The sequence below is a fragment of the Crinia signifera genome, chromosome 3, assembly GCF_055691185.1.
Source record: "Crinia signifera chromosome 3, ASM5569118v1, whole genome shotgun sequence".
NCBI lineage: Eukaryota > Metazoa > Chordata > Amphibia > Anura > Myobatrachidae > Crinia > Crinia signifera.
Genome location: NC_139219.1, coordinates 121,307,342 through 121,333,229, shown reverse-complemented (window position 1 = coordinate 121,333,229; position 25,888 = coordinate 121,307,342). Strand labels below are relative to the sequence as shown.

Sequence of the window (25,888 nt, the reverse complement as noted above, 5' to 3'; positions counted from 1 at the left end):
CTGCAACCTGTTCGCGTCCAGCCACCACCTCAGGTTTTCTTTTGCTCGTTTTGACAGGGAGATCCTCTGAAGAGGATTCTTCCCATCGCCATCCCACTGGGATAGGAAGCACATTTGTAATTCTCTTGTATGAAACCTGGCCCACGTGATGGTGTCTAGTGCCGCCGACATGAGGGCTAGAACCTTTAAGCAATCTCCTGCGCACGCCATTCTCTTCCTCAAGAGTTTGAGAACTTCTGACTTTATCTTCTCTTGTCTTTCTTGCGTTAGTCTGACCTTCATGGCGTCTGTATCTATTGTGACCCCCAAATATTTTGCCACCTTTGTTGGTTCCAAATGGCTTTTTTCTCTGTTTATCAGCCACCCATGTTGATTTAGATATTTTATTACTTTCTCCGTAGGTTCCCTTGCCAGGTTTTCTGATTTTGCCATAATCAGCAAGTCGTCCAGGTAGGGCCATATTGTCACTCCTTCTCTTCTCAAGTTCGCTATAAGGACGACCAACACCTTTGTAAAGGTTCTTGGGGATGTGGATAGGCCGAACGGCAGAGCCGTAAATTGATAAGTGACCCCTTTGAGTTTGAACCTTAGGTACCTTTGATGCTGTTGGCATATGGGGATGTGTAAGTATGCGTCTTTTAGGTCTATCGTTGTCAGAAAGGACCCTTGCTTGACGTCTGGAAGGATGGACCTTATTGACTCCATTTTGAAGTTCTGAGTTCTGACATATGTGTTGAGTCTCCTCAGGTCCAGAATGGTCCTGAAGCCCCCTGTTGATTTTCTTACTACAAAAAATCTGGAGTGCCAGCCTTGGCCTTCCTGATCCTTGGGTACTACAATTACTACCCCCTGAGAAATCATAGTCTGCAGACTGTTCAGCAGCGCCTCCTTCTCTTTCGGGCACTTTGGTACAGGGGACTCTTCCATCCAATTTCCGGGCGTCACCACAAATTCTATTTTGTAGCCGGTGGACACAACTTCCCGTACCCACCGGTCTTCTGTGGATCAGAGCCAGACATGTTTGTATTCTAACAGCCTGCCCCCGACCCTGTCCCTGGCGTCATTGTGATGACTGCCTGAACGAGAACCTTCCTTCCTTGATCCTTTGGCCTCGAAAGGAACTTCTGTTACTGAACCAAGGCCGTCTATAACTTCTTCCTGGCCTGTAAATTCTCGCCTCCCTAAACTCTGTCTGCTGGAATCTCTGGGACCTGTTGAATTGCTTATTTGCACCTCTATCCTGCGGCAGCCACACTACTTTCCGCCAGACACCTTTGTAATGATGTCATCGAGTTTTTTACCGAAGAGGTATTCCCCCTGGAACGGTAGGGAAACGAGTTTATTTTTTGACTGGGCATCGGCTGCCCATGGCTTCAGCCATAAAGCCCTTCTCACTACAGCTGCATTTGCGTTGACTCTTGCAGCCAGCCTGACTGCATCCAGTGATGTATCGCACACAAATTCTATTGCCACCTGCATGTTTTGCACTATTTTCAGGAGTTCTGACCTCTTTATGCCATCCATTAGATCTGACTCCAGGTCCTGACACCAGGACCTGAGTACTCTTGAGGTGATTGCAATCGCTGATGATGCTTTTATCGCCGCTACAGACGTTACATGCTGTTTATGCAATTCCATCTCCATCTTACGTTCCATGGAGTCCTTGAATATATTGGCGTCTTCCAGTGGAAGCGTCGTTTTTCTGGATATTCGAGCGATAGCTGCGTCCACCTTAGGTGCTTCTTCCCACATCTTCACCTCCTGAGACTCAAAAGGATACATTTTGTTAACTCTCAGTGGGACCGCCACCTTCTTATCCGGGTGCGCCCATTCATCTTCCACCACCTCCTTGAGTGTTTTGGATAGTGGGAACGTTTTAGGTTTTTTCTTTTTGTCTCTAAAGAGCAGATCTTGTAGCTTGCCTTCCTCTTGCACAATATCAATGTTGAGGGACTTATTTACTAGCGTAAGCAGGTTATCCAATAAGTCTGGGTTAAAGTCCAGTTCTGCTATCTCCTGCAGAACCTCCCCTTCTTCAACTTCTTCCTCCGTTATTACTGCGGGACCTTCTTCTGAATCCTCTAAGTTAGCAGAGTCCAGTTCCCTAGGTCTTTTTGCAGACATCTTTGCGAAGTCCTCCTTGGTCACAAAAGAGTCCGCCAGTGCAGTTCTAAGCCTTCGGACTAACTCTGACATCTGGGATGGCGCCATCAGTTGTGATCCCTTGCAATTATCGCAAACAGATCCTACGCATTTGTCAGGAAGTGACTGGTCACAAAGCGTGCATTTAGCCAAATGCATTTTTTTATGTTTGGCCTTTCCTTCCACCTTCTCCTTGCTTGTTTCAGACCTGCACCAGACGTATATATCTATGAATCTCTGACTAGCATAAAGCCAACGAATAACAAATAAACAAAAATAAATAAATAAATAATCTGTCCCTTTCCTGCTTACCCTGACTTAGCAGGCTGCTTTCTCTCTTCCTCCATACTGCAATATGCTGACAGTATCTTTATAAAGATACACAGTATGAGATATGCACAAAAGGTATAATGCAGCCCTGGCTAATAAGCCTAGGGCCTTACCTCAGACTCCTGAATTCCAGCCCTCTGCAGCTGCCGTTTGGGGAAGCAGTGGCTTTCAGTCTGGTCTCCGGGCTCCACACTAGTACCCGTCGCCGGCGTTCCCGTTTGAACAATGGCGCCCTCCATGGGGATAGGAGGCGCTTAAAATATGCGCCGCATGTGTCCAGCCAATCCTAGGCGTCCCTGTGGCCTGACGCGGCGCGCGCCTCACACAATGTGAGTCGCCCGTATGACGCGTCGCGCACCGACACAGAGCACCGGAGCTTCTAGGGTGCCTGCCGTACGCGCCCATCGCCACCCAGCACCAGCGCCGCTACACGCCCGCACAGAAAAAAGGGTACTGAAGACCCCCATGGCCTACAGGTACACGGAGCCCGGGACAACATCCCTTGACCGCACTAGGCAGCAGGGGTTACCCGCAATCCCCCTACCACTCTAGGTGGCAGACGATTCTTCTTTTAAATCGCCCCAACTACACTAGGTAGCGGGGAAGGCAGCAGCCAGCCTCAGGGTAAGCCAATCTACCTGGAAAAAAAAAAAGACACTGAGCCTAGAAGGGGCGGTCCTTATATAGGGGAGGTGTCTTTTCTTTTCCTTTCCAGATATCTACCTATAGGGAGAGAACCCAGAGGTTGGCTGCCATGGGGAGGTAGAGGAAATAATAGTGGAACTAATACAAACAAAACAGTTCAAAATATGGGATCATATAAGTGACTGTATAACTCCCATCGGGTAATGAGAACTCAGTATTTTAAACAGGAGAAGCACAGTTTGAGAAACCACACAGGTGATTATGCAATAAGAGACACCTGTGCTGAACAAAGAGAACAGCATTTAAAACAGACCAGAGAGGACCCACCTCATACTCGTTTGAGAAAGCCGCCCAGTGTGTGGCGAAACGCGTTCCAGTAAGGACCTTTTGAAGGACGCTCTCCGCACCAGACCACCCGCCTGACGCTGAGCCGATTATCTACATCCCCTCCAGCCGCAAAGTCCATCGCTACCCACGGACGCTGTGGCAGAGCGCCGTGAGAGATCTCCAAGCGGGGAAGGCTGCAGGAGGAGGCGGCTATTGCTGTATAACACAAGCCGGCTGAACTTCAGCTTAATTTCAGACAGCCAAGCGGAGAAAAGGAGAGAGCGGGCGCTGCGGCGCTGACCCTTCTATCCAGTGACACTTTGAAATACCAGCAACATATACTGGTAAGAGCTTGAATGGGGATAGGACGGACACGGTTTCCCACCCTCCGAAAACAGAAGTTCTTGTTCCCAGGCTGACCTCAAAATACTGTTATGCCAGGCACTACTTTGCAAAAATACTAGTGTGCACACTAACTATTTGTATCTCCATCTGGTGTCAGTATAACAAGTGGACACTGTAAGCTCTATCTAAGGAGCTGGACCCGATATATTTGCATATATCCACCTGCTAGACCCTTATTAGGGTTCAAAGAAGAAAAAGTCACATATGTGGAAAAAAATCTGAGGATTATCTTACACTTGAAATAATCGGATGTGTTTTTATCATTCATTTTTTATCTTATTTTATTTATTTGTGTGCTATTTGTACTATTGTGTGTTTTAATAAATTGTTTTCATCCTGGTACCCAAGAGCGCCCCACGTCTTTGTTTGTGTTTCTGAAATATTTAGAGCAGGGGTCTTCAACCCATGGCCCGCGGGCCACGAGTGGCCCGTGGAGCTGATCTCAGTGGCCCCCTGCCCGCCAGCCCGCCATGCACAGGATTTTTTTTTTAAAGTAAACGAAAACGCTGCCGAGGGAGGCAGCGTAATGGAGTCCCCCCGGGTGCCGCCTACCCGATTTCCATTGGCTGCAGGCAGGGCAGAGGAGTGGATCCAGTGCGGCTGAGGGAGGAGGAGGCACGTCTGGTCACGAGCTGGGGAGTTTGGACCCGGCGAAGCTGTGGGAGGAGGAGACGCAGCTGGCGGGAGCAGGTTACCCGGTGCTGGAACTGCAGGAGGAGGAGGCACAGCTGGCGGAGGGGACCCGGCGAAACTGCAGGAGGAGGCATGGATGGTGGAAGCAGGTGACCCGGCAAAGCTGCAGGATGAGGAGGTACAGCTGGAGGGAGCAGGGGACCTGGCAATGCTGCAGGCATTACTGGGGGCATTGTGTGTGGGGCATTACTGGGGGCATTGTGTGTGGGGGGCACTGCTGGGGCACTGTGTGTGAGGGGCACTGCTGGGGCATTGTGTGTGAGGGGCACTGCTGGGGCATTGTGTGTGAGGGGCACTGCTGGGGCATTGTGTGTGAGGGGCACTGCTGGGGCATTGTGTGTGAGGGGCACTGCTTGGGCATTGTGTGTGAGGGGCACTGCTGGGGCATTAGGTGAGGGGCACTGCTGGGGCATCATATGTATAAGCAGGAGTACTGCTGGCATTATGGTCTGTGGCATAATGGGCATCAATGTGGGGCATAATGTGCAATGGGCATAATTTTTGTGTGGATTAATGTGTAATGGGCATCACGGTGTGCGGCATAATGTGTAACGTGTATTATGGATAAACAGTGTAACAGTGTATATTGATTTAAGTAGCCTTTCATTGTTTGGGTTCGATCTGTGAGGCGTACTAGGTCACTGTGTGGGCCTTCATGTTTATATGTCACTGTGCAGCCTTCAGTCAACTTAAGCGCGGGAAGACAACGACCATTCCTGTGGTAACCAATGTCTGGTCATGCAGGTTGCAAAAGAGGTGTCAGGTAATTGTTTTCCTGCTAGTTCACACTCGTTATAATTAGGCCACACCCCTTTTTTGGGAGCGCGCCTACGGCGCGTGCAATTTATTCAATATAAAATTATATATGGGGGGGCCCACAAATTTTTCTGTTTGCACTGGAACCCAAATTGGCTACTGATAACTATTTGGGTGTGTGTGTGTGTGTGTGTGTGGGGGGGTGTTATGTGCTGAGTATGGGCGGCTGTGCCAACTATCTATGAAGGAATGTGCTGACGTTATAGGGGAGCTGTGATTCTATGAGGCTGTCCGAAATACCGCAGTAGAGTATAGTGGCCCTCGGGCTTCACTGGATTTTTTTAGGTGGCCCACGCTGTCTTAAAGGTTGAAGACCCCTGATTTAGAGGTTGGCAATCCTCTTACGTGGTGGCTGCTGGGTAGCAAGTTACACCCTGGTTATCTCTAGCGCCTAAGGCAACTTTTTCCACTACAAATAATGACAAACAATCTGGAAATGATGCAGTCTCATGGAAAGTTTGTATCCTAGTAGTTATCCTGCTAAAAATAATGATAATAAAAAAACACTAGCATTTAAGGGACCAGGTCGTTCCTATGGTGACCACAAAGAATGAAGAGAGAACTCCCCTCCACATCACACACATTACAGTAAGCTTATATAGTATTGCTCAATTCATAAAGTAAGAAAACCTCTCACATATTTAAGGTTTGCCTCAAAGGGAAGCAGTGGTCTACCTGCTCTGGCTTAGCAGGAAATTAGAATGAAATAGCGAACATTACATGTAAGAGGTCTTTCTACCTTACATTTTGAAACAAAACTCACATTTGCATATATGCAGTTTCTACAGATCTTATGCATTCTCACCACATGCATGACAATGAACGCTAACTTTAAAAAAAGAAAACAGTATCTATGTGATACCCCAATTTTTTTTTACTTTATGTATTCATTTTTTTTTTTAAATGAGACAGATAAAGTGGAGTGCAATGAATAGCACTACTGAGTGCCCCCGTCCCCCAAATCTAACTTTCTGCACATGTTACATCAGCCCCACCTGCAGTGCATATGGCTTTGTACTTCAAACTGATATCTATATTGCAGTGTAAAAATAAAGCAGCCAGTATTTACCCTGCACAGAAACAATAAAAACTCCCAAATCTAACCCCCTCTGCATTTGTTACATCAGCCCCACCTGCAGTGCACATGGTTTTGTCCATTAGAGAGTGATTGTGCCTTTCCGAGTAAATCAGAATAACTCCCATAGTGTGTACCCAGATTTACTGAGTCGTATCTCCATAATTATTCTAACTTTAAATAAAGCTATTTCCAGTAAAATAAATCATGTAATGCTTTAGCATTGTACCTTTAGGGGGTTTGTTAAAACTTCCTTCATGTACTCAGCAACTGTAATAGGCCCGGTTGATTTTATTTTCATAGCAAGGTGTTTGAATAATGAGGTGTTGGCTAGAGGTTCTTCCGTTTTGCTATTTTGGTATCGGCAAATTGGTCTCGAAGAAAATGCTAGAATACACAGTAAACACAAACCATAACTTTTTTTATTGAAATCTATCATTTAAAAAAAAACAGTGATAGATATCCATGTAAAAATACTAGGACTAATACTAATACTAGGAGATGTCATATCTTTGGCCTACCTATAAGCATACACATTTAGAAAATCAAAAAAATAAAATAGAAAAAAAAAAACCTACATATTTTTCTACTCCCATTGGTATATCACACAAATAATTAGTTATAAATAAATATGCATAATTGTAGTTACCTTAGTAGAAAAGCATACTCTAATCCAGGCATTCCCAACCACGGTCCTCAAGGCACACCAACAGTGCAGCTTTTGTAGATATCCAGGCTTGAGCACAGGTGACTTAATTAGTACCTGAGTGATTCTGATAAAACCGTCTGTGCTGAAGCCTGGATATCACTAAAACCTGCACTGTTGGTGTGCCTTGAGGACCGTGGTTGGGAATGCCTGCTCTAATCAATTAAATTAACCATACTGATAAATTTGGTATATTTTATGCGGTTATTGTAGAAAAGCCATAATACTCTAGACCAGTGGTAGCCAACCCTAGCCCTCGAGAGCTACCAACAGTTCACATTTTCCAGACAACCAAGCTGCTGCACAGCTGCACTCATTAATCACTGACACATTTTAAAAGATCCACAGATGGAGCTAATTAGCTCACTTGTGATTCTGTGAGGAGACCTGCAAAACATGCACTGTTGGTAGCTCTCGAGGACTAGGGTTGGCTACCCCAGCTCTAGACCATTGGTTTCCAAACATTTTTTGAATAAGGCACACTAGAGTTAAGCCCCCCACCCACTACGCAAACATATCTGAAGGTACAAATATCTTCAGATTTCCCAGAACTCTCTCAGTTATCTGATCGGACCATGGGTCTATTCACTTCAGATACAGATGGAGCTGGCCTCATTCAGCAGGGGTCTGGCGGTTGGATCCCCAACTGCCAGCCCCCGGAAGGGGTCACTCCCCTTCCGAATGAGCTCCCCGCACCCCCCAACCCATCTCCCTCAAGTGGAGACGGGCAGGGTTCCCATCCCCCGCCCCAAAAAAACTGGGATGCGCGTGCATGTGAGATGCTCGCGCGTCCCAGTCAGATGGAGCGCCTCTCTGCCGGCGATCGCAAGCGGGGACATTCTGTCGATACCTGGCGCTGGCCGAGAGGTGCTCCATCTGTACATCTGATCATATCTATGATAGACCCCTGATGGCTTCAGATCAGATGAATCTTTGGTGCAGATTCAAAGATTTTTTTTCTCAGATGGATCGGAGAGTCAGCCACACTTCTGATCTGAGGGAGCTCAGATTTGGCCTTTTTTCAGATCGGTCTGTCAGATCCAGCTGAATCTGAAGAAAACAGGCCAAATATGATTAGTGGATGGGAGCCTTAAGAAAAAAAATTCACAGAACTCCTAGACCATGTTTATAGGTCATCCTTAGGTTCAGTTCTGCAGTAAAGGACAAGATTTGCTTTTGTTTGTCCACATATTTATGATGCGAAACAACAAGCAATGGGTTCTGCTTTCACTCTTTTTCCACACAAAAAAAAAAAAATTATATATATATATATATATTCTGTAATTTCAGCGGGGATGCGCATCTACCCGGGTTTTCTGCTAGTGAAATGCTCCCATGTCAAATAACCTGGTTTGGATTCCCTGCCAATCCAACCCAAGCCATCAGGTTATTGCAGTTATTGTCTGGCCAGACAAAAAAAAATAGTAATAAGGTACCTTGGAGAATTGTGGCAAATTACAGGAGCTGAATTTCCTTATTGATTGCAACTTTATCCATAGAACACCACTTTTTTAGAAGATGAAGGACAAGTCTCCACAGGTACAGAATGTCAGGACCTCAGCGCACAATACGAGAGTGGATGGTTTTGTTGAGCACTAGCGCGTTTCCCCGCCTACTGTGAGCATCGGCAGCTTCCTCAGAGAGAAAATTTGAATTGTGCATAAAGCACTTGCTGCTCTGTATCCTGTATTTATACCCCAATACATGTGCTCCGGCGTCTGTGGGCGTGCATGCGGCACTTTTCTGGCCGTGCACTTCCACCTGCGTCATGCGGGTCATTGTAGGTGCTATAGCTTTGCGCAGCGTTCCATTAGGCGGTATCCTGTTTCCGGATGTCGTACATCATCTGCCGGGTTTCCGCCTACGTTGTGCGGATCATTATAGCTGCCATAACTCTACGCAGCATTCCATTTGTTTGTATCCCTTTTCCGGTATCACACATCATCTGCCGGGTTTCTACTTTCCCTATTCAATGCACTAATGTCTTTATTTAGATGATTCATAATTCGAAGTCCCGATCGCCATTTTGTATTGTTGTTTTACATGAGCACATAAAGTCGGTGAATATATCTATTAACCTACATTATATGTATGGGGTAATCAGCCTCTTTGTAGTAATTATAAAGCTCTCAATGTGTGAATGTGTGAATTTGTGAGTGAGTGAGTGAGTGAGTGAGTGAGTGAGTGAGTGTGTGTGTGTGTGTGTGTGTGTGTGTGTGTGTGTGTGTGTGTGTGTGTGTATATTCATCTAAATAAAAGACATTAGTGCACTGAATAGGGGAAACCCGGCAGATGTGTGATACCCGGAAACGGGATACAAACCAGTTATGGCAGATATAATGACCGCATGACGCAGGTGAAAGTGCGCAGCTGGAAAAGTGCCGCATGCACTCCCACAGACGCCAGAGCACATGTATTGGGCTATAAATACAGGATACAGAGCAGCAAGTGCTTTATGCACAATTCAAATTTTCTCTCTGAGGAAGCCGCCGATTCTCACAGTAGGCGGGGAAAGGCGTTAGGGCTTAACAAAACCATCCACTCTCGTATTGCACGCTGAGGTCCTGACATTCTGTACCTGTGGAGACTTGCCCTTCATCTTCTAAAAAAGTGGTGTTCTACTCCAGATAAAGTTGCAATCAATAAGGAAATTCAGCTCCAGCAACTGGGAGGCACAAGGGACTGTAATTTGCCACAATTCTCCAAGGTACCTTATTACTATTTTTTATGTCTGGCCAGACAATAACTGCAATAACCTGATGGCTTGCTACTAATAGCACCATATGCCAAACCTGCAACATGCTATTAATCATAAACATCTAAAATATTGCCATTGGTTTGATTGTTCGGACTATCTGGATCTAAAAGAAAATACAAAAAGCCTACTAACCAAGTAATATGTATAACTAATCCATAGGCTAATTAAGCTTATCCAAATCGGCAGGGTATAACCAATATTGAGCTGTCAGTGAATGTTGAAAAGTACAGTATAATTTTGTTTATTATATATACCCTTAATTTTATTTAGGTACTGTATTTGCTGGCGTATAAGACTACTTTTTTCCCCTGAAAAACATGCCTCCAAGTGGGAGGGTCGTCTTAGATGCCGGGTGCACTTATATAACAAACTCTATAATATTGAGTGGAAATGTTGGGGGTCGTCTTATATGCCGGCAAATACGGTAGTTTTGTTATATGTCCTAATATTTTATAGGTTTGTGGCCACATACCAACTGTATAAGTGATTGTTACATTTAATAAATATAAGCGTATAAGACTACTTTTTTCCCCTGAAAAACATGCCTCCAAGTGGGAGGGTCGTCTTAGATGCCGGGTGCACTTATATAACAAACTCTATAATATTGAGTGGAAATGTTGGGGGTCGTCTTATATGCCGGCAAATACGGTTGTTTTGTTATATGTCCTAATATTTTATAGGTTTGTGGCCACATACCAACTGTATAAGTGATTGTTACATTTAATAAATTTTATTGAATTATTTTTTTTTTAAATTGAGTAATTTTTTTATTGGTTTTTCAAACATAGAAAAAAAAAACCCACAAATTAACATTGAAGCCCTGACAGAGGCACGGTAAGCACATAACAAATTAGCGCAAACAGTGATTTGTACATAAACGTAATATTAGAGTTACATCGGATTTATCAGACGTGGAAGAATTCTGTCTTCCTTCACATATATATTTATAAATACAGCATGGTTGCCCGAAGGCGCCATCCAAGCAACCAATAAACAGGATATATAGGAGCACATTTGTGCAGCGACAAATTAAAGAAAAGAAAAAATAATTAAATTACTCAGCAACTGCATAGTTCAAAATGAGCTAGCAATAAGTTACCGTCTGCCAGAGACTCCATACTGAATCCCAAATAAACCTACCTAAGTCTAACAAAAATAATTCCCAAAAGAACCCCAAAATAACCCGCCCTTAACCCCCCACCCTGTATAACCTACCCCCAACTTAGGCATACCTGGAGCCCGTCCCACTAACCCGCTAACTACACTATCTAAATCTACTCGTGGCTACCCTTATAAAAACTAACTCTCCCCCCACCCCCCACCCTAAATTGCTAAACACAGGATATTATGGAAGCAAAGGATGCATCGAGGGCTATAAACATATTGCGCTAACCCCAACTATAATAGAACAGCACATCCCCCTAAATATAATGATATACCACATGTGGCAGTGAGGATATTTAAGGATGAAACGACTCAGTAACTCGCAAATCTATACAGATATTTTTTCGCCAATGTGGAAGTCTAAAAAAAAAATAGTAAAAGACGGATAGAGATAAAAAGAAAACAGGATATACAGCTACGCGTATATTAAAGGAAAAAAGGCTCATTATCCAAGAGAGAGGTTCACAACATCATGGACCCTGGGGATACACGGAAAGCGGCAAGCATAGAAATCAGAGGATACTAGTCCGGCCAGGCCTGCTTCCCATGTAAGTCCACATATAATGCAGTCCCGCCATCGTGTATCCAAAAGCACACAGAAAACAGTCGAAAACAGTGTAAGGATAAAAATTTCAGAAATGTCCTATCCAGCCAAGGACATAAAGATGAGCATGCAGGGGAGGGTTCCTCCAACAATAATACATCCGTTAGGGGTGCAGGATGGGGTTTCACGAAATACAAAGCAGACACTGGAACTGTAGTAGAGGTATCATAGGAGGGCTCCATTTGGCAAGGTAAATTCAGCAATGGTGTCTTTGTAGAGGGTACTTGAAGTTTAGGCTCAGGGTGTGAAAGGGTAGTATTTTCTACAGTAAAAGCAGCAAGGATCCTCTGTGTGGAAGCATTGATGGCCTCCAGGATCTGGTGCAGAGGGTCAGACATCGCCAAGCCACTATGTCCAACACACGTTCCACAGAAGTAGTAGAGGCAAGGTAGTGATGGCTAGCACACCACACACCGCCTCTATATCAGAGTGCACCGACAAATGTCATTAACTGAAGCAGGATAATTTAAGTAAGAGCCACTGACAGGAGTCCTCCAGGTTGCGGGTAGCACCGGATAGGCACTACACAAGTATATAGTCCAGCAAGTGACCAGCGACTGCGGTAAAAGACAGCACCTCACCAAAAAATAGAACCCACCTCGCAAGCCCCAAATAAATCAGAGGCACCCCTGGAACCCAGCGTACGCAGGAGTAGTTCAGCACCGGCGCCGCGGGCCAGGAGCCAGACGGGCAAGATGGCGCCAGCGTCTCCGTGCGGCCAAGCAGCGCGCCTCAGCAGACGACTCCTGCACTCCACCGCCAAACTTCCGGAGGGTCACCAGCGCCCCCCATTTGCCGAGACACCCGCCGGGGGCACCAGCGCAGTCAGGTCAGGAGGCTGCACCTCAGAAGCACCGGAGCCCAGCCAGAGCCGCCGGGGATCCAAGATGGCTCCCGCACACGGAGAAGACACACAGACCTTAGCAGGCAGTCGGACGGCTCCCCGTGCGCAGCACAAGAGGGTCGCAGGTGATGCCGGGGACACAGGAGCAGCTCCGGAGCCAGTGGGGGTAAATATACGGCGTCCAGGGGTCCCGGGGCAGGATGTATATAGAGGATTTAGTCGGAGCTCTCACTCCCCGCACCCGCTCACGTTGCCGGCCAAGCCACGCCCCCCAAATTTTATTGAATTATTAGTATCTCCATTTTGCGCAATTTATTTTTTCCACTGTTTGTTCTAATTAGGGCTATTTGAGCAGCCCTACTAAACAGCTGCACTATTGGGAATGCTTATATTATTTAAGTTGTTTAATTACATCTGGATTATTTAGCGCTGGTCTTATCTTTTTCTGTTGGGTTCAGGGGTAGTGGAAACGCCGTATATTTGAAAAACAGAGCTGATTGGATCTTCTGGGGCATTTTCATGTGCATGTTGTACATGTTTATGTGCACTTTTTTACATGTCTAGGAGGTACACCAATGGCTCAGGTGGTGTTCATTTTAGCACCCACCATCTCTGAAAACCCATGAAGTTCCTCTTCCCTGCCTGGAGTGTCGCTGTCTGCTGTGGTGTTTCTAGCACAGGTCTGGTTTGCATATCAATTCTGATATATAGACCACACTGTGCTAGAAGCACTACAGCAGACAGCGACACCCCAGGTAGGGAAGAGGAACTGCATGGGTTTTCAAAGATGGTGGGTGCTAGAATGAACACTACTCAGGTGTACTGCAAACAGTTTTTACAAAAGTTTTACATATCTTGTGTGAAGACACTTTTGAAAAGGTTTCATATTGAATATTTGGGACTAAAATAAAAGCAAAACTTTTTCTAATAAATATTTGTAGTCTCTTCATTAATCAGGAAAGGTTTTCTTTAATCGTAGCCCATTTGGGTAATGGTGGTCCTTTTTTGTGACCTTCCGCTTGGTGAAGCCCTTTAAAAAAGCCTTTTCTTATTCAATCTATAGGAAAAAACAGGCCTTACCTGGGTTAGTTGTAAACGGGGCTAATTCCAGCAATTTACTGGGTAGCACTGTAGTGGAAAATAGGAATTTAATACCTACCGGTAATTCCTTTTCACGTAGTCCTTATGGGATACTGGGAATGGTCTTAAGACATTGGGTATTAGAGGGTATCCGCAGGAGACAGGCACATCTATAACTTTGAAGCTGGGTGTACTGGCTCCTCCCCTCTGATTCCCCACCCAGGAACCAGTTAATGGAAAAACTGTGCCCGAAGGAGAATGAACATATGAGAGGAATAACTTATATGTCACCTATGTAAACATAAAAGTGTGAATTGTGTGGTGAGATTCATGCCAGCACACCCGCATTCATCAAAATAACAAACAACTATAATACCACTTACTAAGTGGATTTTCTTTAAACCAAGGTCACTGAACTAGACCTTACAACCAGAAGACAATAAAATGAACTTCTGAACTTTAACAGCAGAAATAAGGCTGCAGCCAGACCCCCGCACAAGGCGGGCGCCCAGTATCCCATAAGGACTACGTGAAAAGGAATTACCGGTAGGTATTAAATTCCTATTTTCACTAACGTCCTATGGGATACTGGGAATGGTCTTAAGACATTGGGGATGTCCCAAAGCTTCCAGAAAGGGAGGGTACGTGCGGAGACTGCTGCAGTACTGCCTGCCCAAACTGGGTATCCTCTTTGGCCAGGGCATCAAATTTATAAAATTTTACAAAGGTGTGTTGCACCGACCATGTAGCAGCTCTACAGAGTTGCAGAGCTGACACACCCCGAGCAGCCGCCCAGGATGCGCCCACCGATCTGGTGGAATGAGCCTTTAGAACAGCAGGTGTTGGCAGGCCTGCCGTCACATAGGATTGTTGGATTGTAGTCCTAATCCATCTAGCAATAGATTGCTTAGATGCAGGGTGTCCCTTCTTTTGTGCGTCATACAGGACGAACAGACAATCTGTTTTCCTGATTCTTGAAGTCCTCTGGACATAAACACGCAAGACACGCACCACATCCAGGGATACCGGAATATCCGGTGAACCAGATGCAGACGGGACAACAATGGGCTGATTAAGGTGAAAGGAAGAAATCACCTTAGGGAGGAATCGTGGGTTTGTTCTCAACTCCGCTCTGTCCGAGTGAAAAATTAAATAGGGGCTCTTACAGGAAAGCGCTCCCAATTCCTAGGGCCAAAAGGACCACCGCCTTCCAGGTAATGTACCGCAAGTCTATCGACTCCAAAGGCTCAAACCAGGAGGATTGAAGGAAGTTGAGGACGACGCCCAAACTCCGAGGTGGTGTAGGTGGTATAAAGGGAGGCTGAATGTGAAGCACTCCCTGAAGAAATGTTTGTACTTCCGGGATGACAGCCAATTTTCTTTGGAAGAATATGGACAAGGCCGAAATCTGGACTTTTAGTGAACCCAGACGGAGACCCAAATCCAATCCCGCTTGCAGGAAGCACAATAACCTGTTCAGGTTAAACTTTGCTGGGGGGGACCTTCTGCTCCTCACACCAACCCACGTACTTTCTCCAGATCTTGTGGTAGTGGGTGTTTGTTACCGGCTTTCTGGCCTGAATCATCGTGGTGATAACTGATGAGTGCAGACCTTTCTGAGCTAAGATGTGCCGCTCAGCCTCCATGCCGACAAACGTAGCCGCCCTAAATCTTGGAAGACGCAAGGGCCCTGTGTGAGTAGATCTCTCCTTAGAGGCAGGGGCCAAGGATCTTCGATCAGCAGGCTCTGCAGATCCGCGAACCAAGCTCTTCTTGGCCAGTCCGGAGCCACCAGAATGGCTTCCACTCCCTGACTTCGTACCCTTTTGAGTACCCTTGTCAGCAGTGGTATGGGTGGAAACAGGTACACCAAGGGAAACACCCACGGAATTGTCAGGGCGTCTATCGCCACTGCGCATGGATCCCTGGTCCTTGTGCAATACTTGGGAACCTTGTGGTTTAACCGGGATGCCATCAGATCTATCGATGGCTGACCCCAACGGTCCACAATTGCTGCAAAAACCTGAGAATTCAGGCTCCATTCCCCGGGGTGGAGGGCGTGACGGCTTAGGAAGTCCGCCTCCCAATTGTCCACACCCGGGATAAAGATGGCCGACAGAGCCACTACGTACATTTCCACCCAAGCCAGGATCTTGGAAGCTTCTTTCATGCAAGTCCTGCTCCTCGTGCCTCCCTGGCGATTTATGTAGGCCACAGTTGTGGCATTGTCGGACTGTATCTGGAGCGCCCGACCTTGGAGGAGATCCTGGGCCTGTAACACTGCATAGTATACAGCTCTCAGCTCCAGGATATTGATGTGGAGTCTCGCTTCCCACCGAGACCACTGACCTTGAAAGGTTCTGTCCATGGTCACAGCACCCCATCCCAGTAGACTCGCATCCGTCGTGAGTCGCACCCAATCCTGGATGCCAAAACTCCGACCTGCAAGCAGGTTCGACTCCTGAGTCCACCATAGAAGGGACTGCCGGGTCTGATGTGACAGAGAAATCCTCTTGTACATCAGGAGATGGGAACCCGACCATTTTGACAGTAGATCCAGTTGGAACACCCTGGTGTTAAAGCGTCCGAACTGAATGGCCTCGAAGGTGGCCACCATCCTGCCCAATAACTGGATGCATTGGTGAACCGATACCTGAGGTTTTGCCAAAATCACTATCACAAGGGATTGTATGGCTTCCATCTTCTCCCGAGGGAGGAAAATCTTTTTCTCCTCTGTGTCCAGGAACATTCCCAGAAAGAGGATACGACGCAACGGCGTCAGAGAGGACTTGGGGATGTTTAGGATCCACCCATGCTCGGATAAAACCTGTCTGGTTCTTGCTATATCCTGCAGCAGGACCTGTTCCGACCTTGCCTTGATCAGCAAGTCGTCCAGGTAGGGGATAATGTTGACTCCCGACCTCCTGAGCAGTACCATCATTTCTGCCAACACCTTCGTGAATACACGAGGTGCCGACGACAGGCCGAATGGCAGCGCTCTGAATTGAAAGTGCAAATCTTTCAACGCAAATCTCAGGAAAGCCTGATGTGGACCCCAAATTGGTATGTGGAGATAGGCGTCCTTCACATCCAACGATGCTAGGAACTCTCCCTCCTCCAGGCTTGCTATTACTGCCCTGAGGGACTCCATCTTGAATTTGTAAACCCTTAAGAAAGGGTTTAGAGACTTTAAATTTAATATGGGGCGTACCGAGCCGTCCGGCTTCTGCACGAGGAACAGGTTGGAGTAGTAACCCCTTCCTTGTTCCTCCAGCGGGACAGGTATGATAACCCGTGACGTCAGTAGGCGTTGTATTGCCTGTTGCAGGTTCACCCGATCTGCCTGTAGGGCCGGCAGACCTGATTTGAAGAACCTGTGAGGGGGAGGCCTTTCGAATTCCAACCTGTAGCCGTTGGTAATAAGATCTCTCACCCAGGAATCCAGGTGAGAGACTGACCACACGTGGCTGAAAGCTGACAGGCGACCCCCCACCTCGCAAGTGACTCCAGGGTCGGAACCCGAGTCATGCAGCAGGCTTAGAGGCGATGGCATGAGCGGTACGATCCTGAGATCCTGTGCTGGCGGGCTTTCTGAACCTACCACGGCCCCCTCTGGCGGCCGAGCTGGAGCCTCTCGCCCTCTGCCTGGGCCTGGAAGGCCGAAAGGACTGAAAAGCCTGAAAGGACTGGGATGTCTGACCATGAAAGGGACGTTTAGCATGAGTGGGAGCCGTCGGCAGAAAAGTCGACTTGCCGGCTGTAGCCTTGGATATGAGGTCGTCAAGTTCACTACCAAACAACTTTTCTCCCTTAAAAGGCAAATTCTCCACACTCCGCTTGGACTCTGGGTCAGCTACCCATTGTCTCAACCAGAGGGCCCTGCGACCCGAAACCGCCATTGCGGAAGAGCGAGCATTTATAGCTCCAAGCTCCTTTTGAGTATCACATAGGATTTTTGCAGTATCCTGGATATGGCGAAGTCTCTCTCCAACTTGCGCCAGAGACATATCAGCCAGCATACCTTCCTGGATTTGAGAAGCCCATGTATAAATGGACTTTGCCATCCAACAACTGGCGAGGACAGGTCTCTGAGACACCCCACTCGCAGTATACATGGCCTTCAGGGTAGTATCCAGCTTTTTGTCTGTACTATCCTTCAGTGTTGCTGCCCCCTGGAACGGGGAGAACCACCTTTTTGGACAGTCTGGACACCGAGGCGTCCACAACCGGAGGCTCCTCCCACACCCCTCTAGTGACGGGATCAAAGGGAAAGTTGGACTTAAACCTTTTGGACAGCTGGAAACTCTTTTCAGGTTGTTTCCAAGCCTCCTTAAACGTCTCATCAAGGTCAGCTTGTTCAGGATAAACAATCTGTTGTTTCCTTTGTGACCCAAAAAATGGGTCGCCTTCCTGCATGTCTGCTAAGGGAAGGTCTAAAACTTCTCTTATTGCTATAATAAGAGGTTCCGGGCCCCTGAGGGATGATTGTGAATCAGGGATCAGAGCCCCGTCGTCCACGTTATCATCTGTGTCGTCACCCACCTGTAGATCATCATCTGAATCGGCAACATGGCGGCCGCAGCACACTTCCGTGACTGGCCCGTGGTGGGATTCATATTATCCACCCGTGCGGCTAGAACTGATAAGTCCTGCTGCACCTGTTTGGTCTGCACTGTATTTGCAGCCAATCGAGTTGACACAGCCTGCAGCATGGTTTTAATGCCTGCAGCCCACTCAGGCTCTTGAGAGTCTGATTGAGAGGTACCACTGATCTGGGGTGAAACCCCTGTTTGAGTGGACATGCACTCTTCACAGGTAATCTGTGAGGTGGACTTAGGCACAAACTTGGTGCTGCAAATGAGACAGGTTAATTTCCTTACCATGGTGAAGGAATAAATAACCTCTTTCCACAAACACACCACAATCACAATGAAATATATATATATAAAATCAATGTGCAGTGTATAGCAGCTATCTATGTGTGAGCTCTATCACTGAAAGTGTGTAGCTTAACAAGCCCATGGGGGAGCGCTCAGATTACACTGAGGAGACCAGCACACCCTGTACAACCTGAACTCCTATTTAGGAGTTGGTATCACGCACAAACACAAAACAGTGTGATCAATTAAGCGATTTTAGCGCTAAATACACTTGCTGTTTTCTGCAGATTTCCCCTGTCCAACACCTCACCGCTGAGTGATCTGGAGGCAGTAATGACGCCCAGGGAGAAGCAGGAAGTAGTGTATGCGCGCTCAGAGCTCTGGCCTCGCTTCGCTGAAACACCGCCCCCCTGTGATGGCGCAGGGGGGCTTCACTGATTTTTATACTGGCGCTAGGCTGTCAGTTAATGGCGCCCTTTACACTGAACAGCGTTTTATGTGGGATCTGCCCTGGTAGCCCAGGGACTGTCACCCGCAGCCAGTCTGTGGCGGGGGGGGTCTGCGCAGCCCCTGTGCAGGGTACCGCGTCTGCCGCCATCTTGCCGCACGATGAGCCGGGGTACCCCACTGTGGGGACCCCGGTTTTTACTCACCACAGACGTCTTCGGACTGTGTCAGGAGTGTGCGGCATGCTGGGGGTGAGTATCACTGCAGCGCAATGCCCGTGAGTACAAACACCCACTCAGGACAGTGGTCCTGCAGCAGGGACAGCTCGGTACCTTAAGAGACCTGCAGCTGAACCCTCCTCAACTGACTCCCTCGAAGCAGGGATACTGTGACACAGTAACCCCAAAATAATAAAAGAAAATAAACTGAAGACAAACTCTCTGGAGCTCCAGCAGTGTGCATCCTCTCCTGAGGGCACATTTTTCTAAACTGGTTCCTGGGTGGGGAATCAGAGGGGAGGAGCCAGTACACCCAGCTTCAAAGTTATAGATGTGCCTGTCTCCTGCGGATACCCTCTAATAACCAATGTCTTAAGACCATTCACAGTATCCCATAGGACGTTAGTGAAATGTGTCTTAAACCAGGTCCAACCCAGTATCAACCTGGGTAGAAATGACCGGGTCTGACACAGGTTGCTAGTGAAAAAGGTGTATTATTAAAATGATCATAAATAATTAGAATTTGCAAAACCCCTGCAAGTGCCCCATGACATCCAGTTTGGAAACCACTGCTCTATACTGAATAAATAGACATTGTCCTGCAAGGTGCATCAAGCTTTGTGGCTCTAAATCCTTAACTCAAGTTGGACTTAAGCTGCCCACACACGTACCAATTACCCGGTACTTTTTGTGCTAAAATAGCATCGTTGTGCATATGTTGTGCATGGGATGCGATGCTATTTTAGCACAAAAAGTACCGGGTAATTGGTACGTGTATGGGCAGCTTTAGACAAAGTTCCGTTAAGTGGACTGTCAAATGTAAGTTGCCTATTTTTATTTTGTGTTCTCTCTTCTATGGGTACTTATTCCACCTAGAGTAATACTAGGCATCGTGCCCATGATAGCTGCCTCATCGGAAACCTTGAAGGGTGGACAAGAACCCATGAAAGTTATTAACCTACACCAATCCTACATTATAATCAAGGTTTTCTTTTTAGGTCTGTGTGAATTATCTATTACGGTATTACTTAAATTTTCTGTATTGTGTGCATTGTTTTTAATGTCTGTAAAATGCCTTAAGTCCTGTTGGAGAAAGAGAGAATGATGATGCTCATAAATATAAAGTTTTCTGCAGTTCTCTTCTTGGCCACAAGATGGCACACACAGTCACATATAATATAGTAACAGAATAGATCAGTGATTTTCAACCTTTTTACCTTGCGGCACACTAAATAAGATTTTAAAATTGCCAAGGCACACCATGAGATCCCCACAGGGCAAAACACATTGGCCCCCACAGGAAAAACCAAACCTATTGCCCCCCATATAAAAAAAACAATCACACTGGTCCCCACAGGTAACACAAATAAGATACATTGGCCCTTTAAATGAAAAGAAGAGACCAGTAAATAACACTTGAACTGGTGGTGGCTGTAAACTGGTTTGGGCATCTCTGAGAACAGCTCAAGGCACACTAGTGTGCCATGGCACAGTGGTTGAAAAACCACTGGTATAGATCTATAAGGTGTGCCCAAATAAAAAGGAGACTTTTGCTGTAGCTGCATTGCATCGCAGTGGGTTCACTTGTTTGCTTATAGATAGCGTGGTGTTTTTCCTAGTTGCACATGTGTAGTGAACCCTTCGCCTCAGTTTACATGAGCAGCATCTATTCATTGCTAAAACAAAGGATTGAGGATCTAGGTAGATTAGAGGAATGGTCAACTACAGTTTAATGCCAAAAAAATGCAAAATCATGCACTTGGGTCTCAGCAGGGGCTGGCTGGCAACTTTTAGCCTAGGGGGCAAGTCCAGAGCACTGGCCCATAATCAGCCAAGTCACCGTCGGAAGGAATGCTTTTGCGCGCCGTAGGCGCGCCGAAAAATTAGGGGCGTGGCCTATCATAAGGGGCGTTGCCTGTACCATGATTGTATTGTGTACCTGCAGATTGCACATTTTAGCGAACCTTGTAATACCCATTACACATAAAGCCACATGCCGTAATGCCAATTACACATTATGCTGAACACCATGATGCCAGTTACACATTACGCCCAACACTGCGATGCTAATTACTCAATACACCGCACACTGTGATGCTAATTACACATTATGCTGCACACCTTGATGCCCATTACACCCCATACTGTGATGGCAATTACCCAATGCTCCCCACACCGTAATGTCCATTACGCCCCATACCATGATGCCCATTACACCGCACAATGTGATGTCCACAGTGCCAGATATGCCCCCACAGTGCAAGATATTCCGCCACAGTACCAAATACACATATGCCCCCACAGTGCCAGACACAAATGCCGCCACAGTGCCAGATATTCTGCCACAGTGCCAAATACGCATATTCCTCCACAGTGCCAGATATGCCCCCAGAGTGCCAGAGACACATATGCCCCCACAGTGCCAGAGACACATATTCCCCCACAGTGCCAAAGACACATATGCCCCCACAGTGCCAGATATGCCCCCACAGTGCCAGAGACACATATGCCCCCACAGTGCCAGAGACACATATGCCCCCACAGTGCCAGAGACACATATTCCCCCACAGTGCCAAAGACACATATGCCCCCACAGTGCCAGATATGCCCCCACAGTGCCAGAGACACATATGCCCCCACAGTGCCAGAGACACATATGCCCCCACAGTGCCAAATACACATATGCCCCCACAGTGCCAGACACATATGCCCCCACAGTGCCAGATACACATATGTCCCCACAGTGCCAGATACACATATGCCCCCACAGTGCCAGATATGCCCCCACAGTGCCAAATACACATATGCCCCACAGTGCCAGATACACATATGCCCCCACAGTGCCAAATACACATATGCCCCCACAGTGCCAGATACACATATGCCCCCACAGTGCCAGATACACATATGCCCCCACAGTGCCAGATACACATATGCCCCACTGTGCCAGATACACATATGCCCCCACAGTGCAAAATACATATATGCCCCCACAGTGCCAGATATGCCCCCCACAGTGCCAGATACACATATGCCCCCACACAGTGCCAGATATGCCCCCACACAGTGCCAGATATGCCCCCACACAGTGCCAGATATGCCCCCAGTGACAGAAACACATATGCTGGGGTGAGGGAGAGAGCGCTTACCCACTCGCTAGCTGCGGGCCGTGCTGCGGCTGGATCAGCTTTTCCAGCCCTCCTGCGCTGGCCGCGGCTTCCAGAACACGGCCGCGGCTACAGGAAAATAGCCGCCGGCCTCCTGCACTGAGAACATGTCCTCAGTGCAGGGGGCCGGCGGCCATTTTCCTGTAGCCGCGGCCGTGTTATGTAAGCCGCGGCCAGTGCAGGAGGGCTGGAGAAGCTGATCCAGCCGCAGCACGGCCCGCAGCCAGTGGGTGGGTAAGCGGCCCGGGGGGCATATGGCACTCTGCCCCCCGGCCCAGCCCGCCCCTGGGTCTCAGAAATCCAAAGACTAAATATAGTATAAATGGCACTATAATGGAAACTACTGAGGAAGAGAGGGATCTAGGTGTCACTATTTCAGGGGACTTAAAAGCCGGTAGGCAATGTACTGACGGAGGGGGCGTGGCCACACAGACCAGAAGGGGCGGGGCTACAAGGGAGCAAGGCTGACTGAAGACACCAGGAAACAGGAGAGGATGAGCTGCCAGTGCCACCATTGTAAAGTGTGAGTGTACTAATGTCGGCAACTGATGTGGGCACATGTGTAGGCAGCACTACTAATGTCAGCAACTGGTGTGGGCACATGTGTAGGCAGCACTACTAATGTCGGCAACTGGTGTGGGCACATATGTAGGCAGCGCTACTAATGTCGGCAACTGGTGTGGGCACGCATATAGGCAACGCTACTAATGTCGGCAACTGGTGTGGGGACGCATATAGGCAACGCTACTAATGTCGGCAGCTGATGTGGGCACGTGTGTAGGCAGCACTACTAATGTCAGCAACTGGTGTGGGCACATGTGTAGGCAGCACTACTAATGTCGGCAAATGGTGTGGGCACATATGTAGGCAGCGCTACTAATGTCGGCAACTGGTGTGGGCACGCATGTAGGCAACGCTACTAATGTCTGCAACTTGTGTGGGCACGTGTGTAGGCAGCGGTACTACTGTCGGCAACTGGTGTGGGCACGTGTAGAGGCAGCACTACTAATGTCGGCAACTGGTGTGGACACGTGTAGAGGCAGCACTACTAACATCAGCAACTGGTGTGGGCATGTGTAGAGGCAGCGCTACTAATGTCGGCAACTGGTGTAGGCATGTGTACAGGCAGTGCTACTAATGTCGGCAACTGGTGTGGGCATATGGTTACAAATTGCTACTACTGTCGGCAACTGGTGTGGGCACTACGTTTAAGCAGAGTAACTACTTTTCGCAACTGGTGTGGGTATTATGAATAAGCAACGCTACAAATGTGGGCATATGCAGGAGTACTCAAGGCATTATGTGTAGCATAATGTGTGTCAATGTCATATGGGCATTATAGTGCATGACATATTATGTAAGGGGAATTACAGTGTGTGGCATAATGTGTAATGGGCATTATTGTGTTCTGCATATTGTGCAAGGGGCATCATGATGTGTGGCATTACGAATAATGTGCATTACTGTGTGTGGTTACTATAATGTGTTATGGGCTTTGAGGTGAGAAGCATAATGTGTTATGGGGATTATGGTGTTATTGGTACTTTTATGTGACCACGCCAATTCCCCATGAAGCCACGCTTCTATAATTTTGCGCGCGCCTTAGGCGCGCACTGTCCCTGTTTTTATCACACATGGCACCAAAATGGCTAGTTACGGCACTGGTGAATAAGATTGTGCTACTGTGTAGTGTCATTTGGAGTGGGAGCATTATTGTGTGGCCACACCCCTCCCTTTGTAAAGTTTGGGTGGGCGTAAATTTATAGTTTGCAGGAGGGCGCCGAACCCCCTAGCACCGGCCCTGGTGACACCCCCTTTTTTTGACAGCCGCTAGCGGAAGCCACTCATACAAGCGCCCCTACAGTTACCTAGGTAACTTACACCCCATTTCCTTAGATGGGCCAAGTGGCTCTTATCTGCCGTCAAATTCGATGTTTCATTAAGAAGTGAAAAGAGTGAAGTGAACTAGTGAATTAACTAGCTAGTTTTGAATTAACATTTTTCAAGTGCATTACATGAAAGTACTTTTCCACTGCTTCATGAATAGATCCAATGACGCCATAAATCTTTGCTACTAAAACCATTACCCCAGATTTATCCACCAATTTTCTGGAAATAGCGTTTTTTCAAATAGACACAACAGTAGGGATGTACTGAAAAGATGATCCCACAAAGGCATGCCGTATGATAACCTGCAGTTCACCTCCAATACACTAGATGTCACAATTTTTACTGATTTCAAAATTTACTAACTGAAAAAATATCAAATTAAAATCAGACCACCTATGTAATATATTTATTTACTTATATCCTTATCACATGCAGTAAAAAGTGCATTATCCCATTTGTATTATAATATATGTACATATTTAATATGAAAGTTTTATGTGCTTGCTGTAGTTTGTAAATTCTCAGTTGAAGTTAAATAGTGACATCTAGAGGTATAAATAGGAACTAGAATCATCCCTTCTTGTACAACCCACAACAGTATAGTATTTAATAACAATGTAACGCAGTTACCAACTGATATGTACAATTTGAATACAACGCAAGCACTGCATCCGCTTATAACGCATCAATAATAATAACTTTCTTCATTGTTTCCCGCACGGAGCAGCCAGCGACATGACCAGCATCATCAGCTATGCACTGCTGTGAGTACGGGAGGGGGGCTGCTGCATTGCTTACCCGACGGAAAGCCAGTTACACCCATTCCCCCTCGCTGTAACCCGAGCAGCCCGCTGCCCAGTACGCGGCATCTCAGACTCAGACCCGAGAAACAGCGCCGCGCAGACGTCATCTCAGTCTGACACAATGACAGTCACATGCGGATGAAACGGACCCCGGAAGTCGCTGTGCACGGCGCACTCTCAGTCTGCACTGCAGCAGCGGCACGTGTCTCTGCACCCTTTGACCCAGAGGGTCAGGTCCTGGCAGATACATAATTATGGTTACACGGGGTTCGCTGTTGGTTGAGTCTATTTTATAGTGGGCTAAAGGACCTTGTCCCTCCAGGCACTATGATTTAGCCCACTGACTCAATACAAATAGGCTATATACCCTAGTGGGCTAAAGGACAGGTCCTTCTATTCACACTGATTTAGGCTACTCAATAAAACTAGGCTATTTCTTAGTGGGTTAAAGGACCTGGTCCCTCTATCCACTTTGATTTAGCCCATTCATTAAAGTTAGGCTATTTCCTGGTGGGATAAAGGCAGGGTTGCCGACCCTCCCGCATTTAGCGGGAGTATCCCGCTTTTTTATCCCTTCTCCTGGTCTCCCGAGAATATATAGGATCCTCCCGGTTTTTAGGCTGCCTGTCAAAAAAAAAAAAAAAACAGTGACTACGCATGCGCAAGTTACAAAGCGCAGGGGCTGACGGTGACCTTGCGGCTGTCCTATTGGTACTTGTGAGTTATCCGGGCTGCCGATTTTGTCCTTAAGTTTAGTTAACTTAAGGACACCCGACCAACGCGATGCCTGCGATTTAGCCCCAAATCGGGGGCATCGCGTCGGTCGTGGCCGTTATAAGGGGCCGCGATGCGATGCCCACGATTTCCCATAGACAGTAATGTTAAAAGACACGA

The 25,888-nt window shown here is 47.2% G+C and overlaps 1 protein-coding gene across 2 annotated transcripts in view; it reads right to left on the bottom strand.

Moving 5' to 3' along the window:
• NDUFAF7 (NADH:ubiquinone oxidoreductase complex assembly factor 7) overlaps window positions 1–25,195 on the bottom strand; it is a 114,999-nt gene extending 89,804 nt beyond the window's left edge. Inside the window, exons 1-2 of one of the 2 annotated variants that reach the window (XM_083176433.1) lie at window positions 24,990–25,195; window positions 6,663–6,820 (exon numbers count right to left, since the gene is read on the bottom strand). In XM_083176433.1, coding sequence (XP_083032559.1) covers window positions 6,663–6,820; window positions 24,990–25,101 — 270 coding nt within the window. In that variant the 5' untranslated portion in view covers window positions 25,102–25,195. The remainder of the gene's footprint in view (window positions 1–6,662; window positions 6,821–24,989) is intronic. The other variant, XM_083176432.1, reaches the window with a different exon arrangement.
• Window positions 25,196–25,888: the final 693 nt, after the last annotated feature.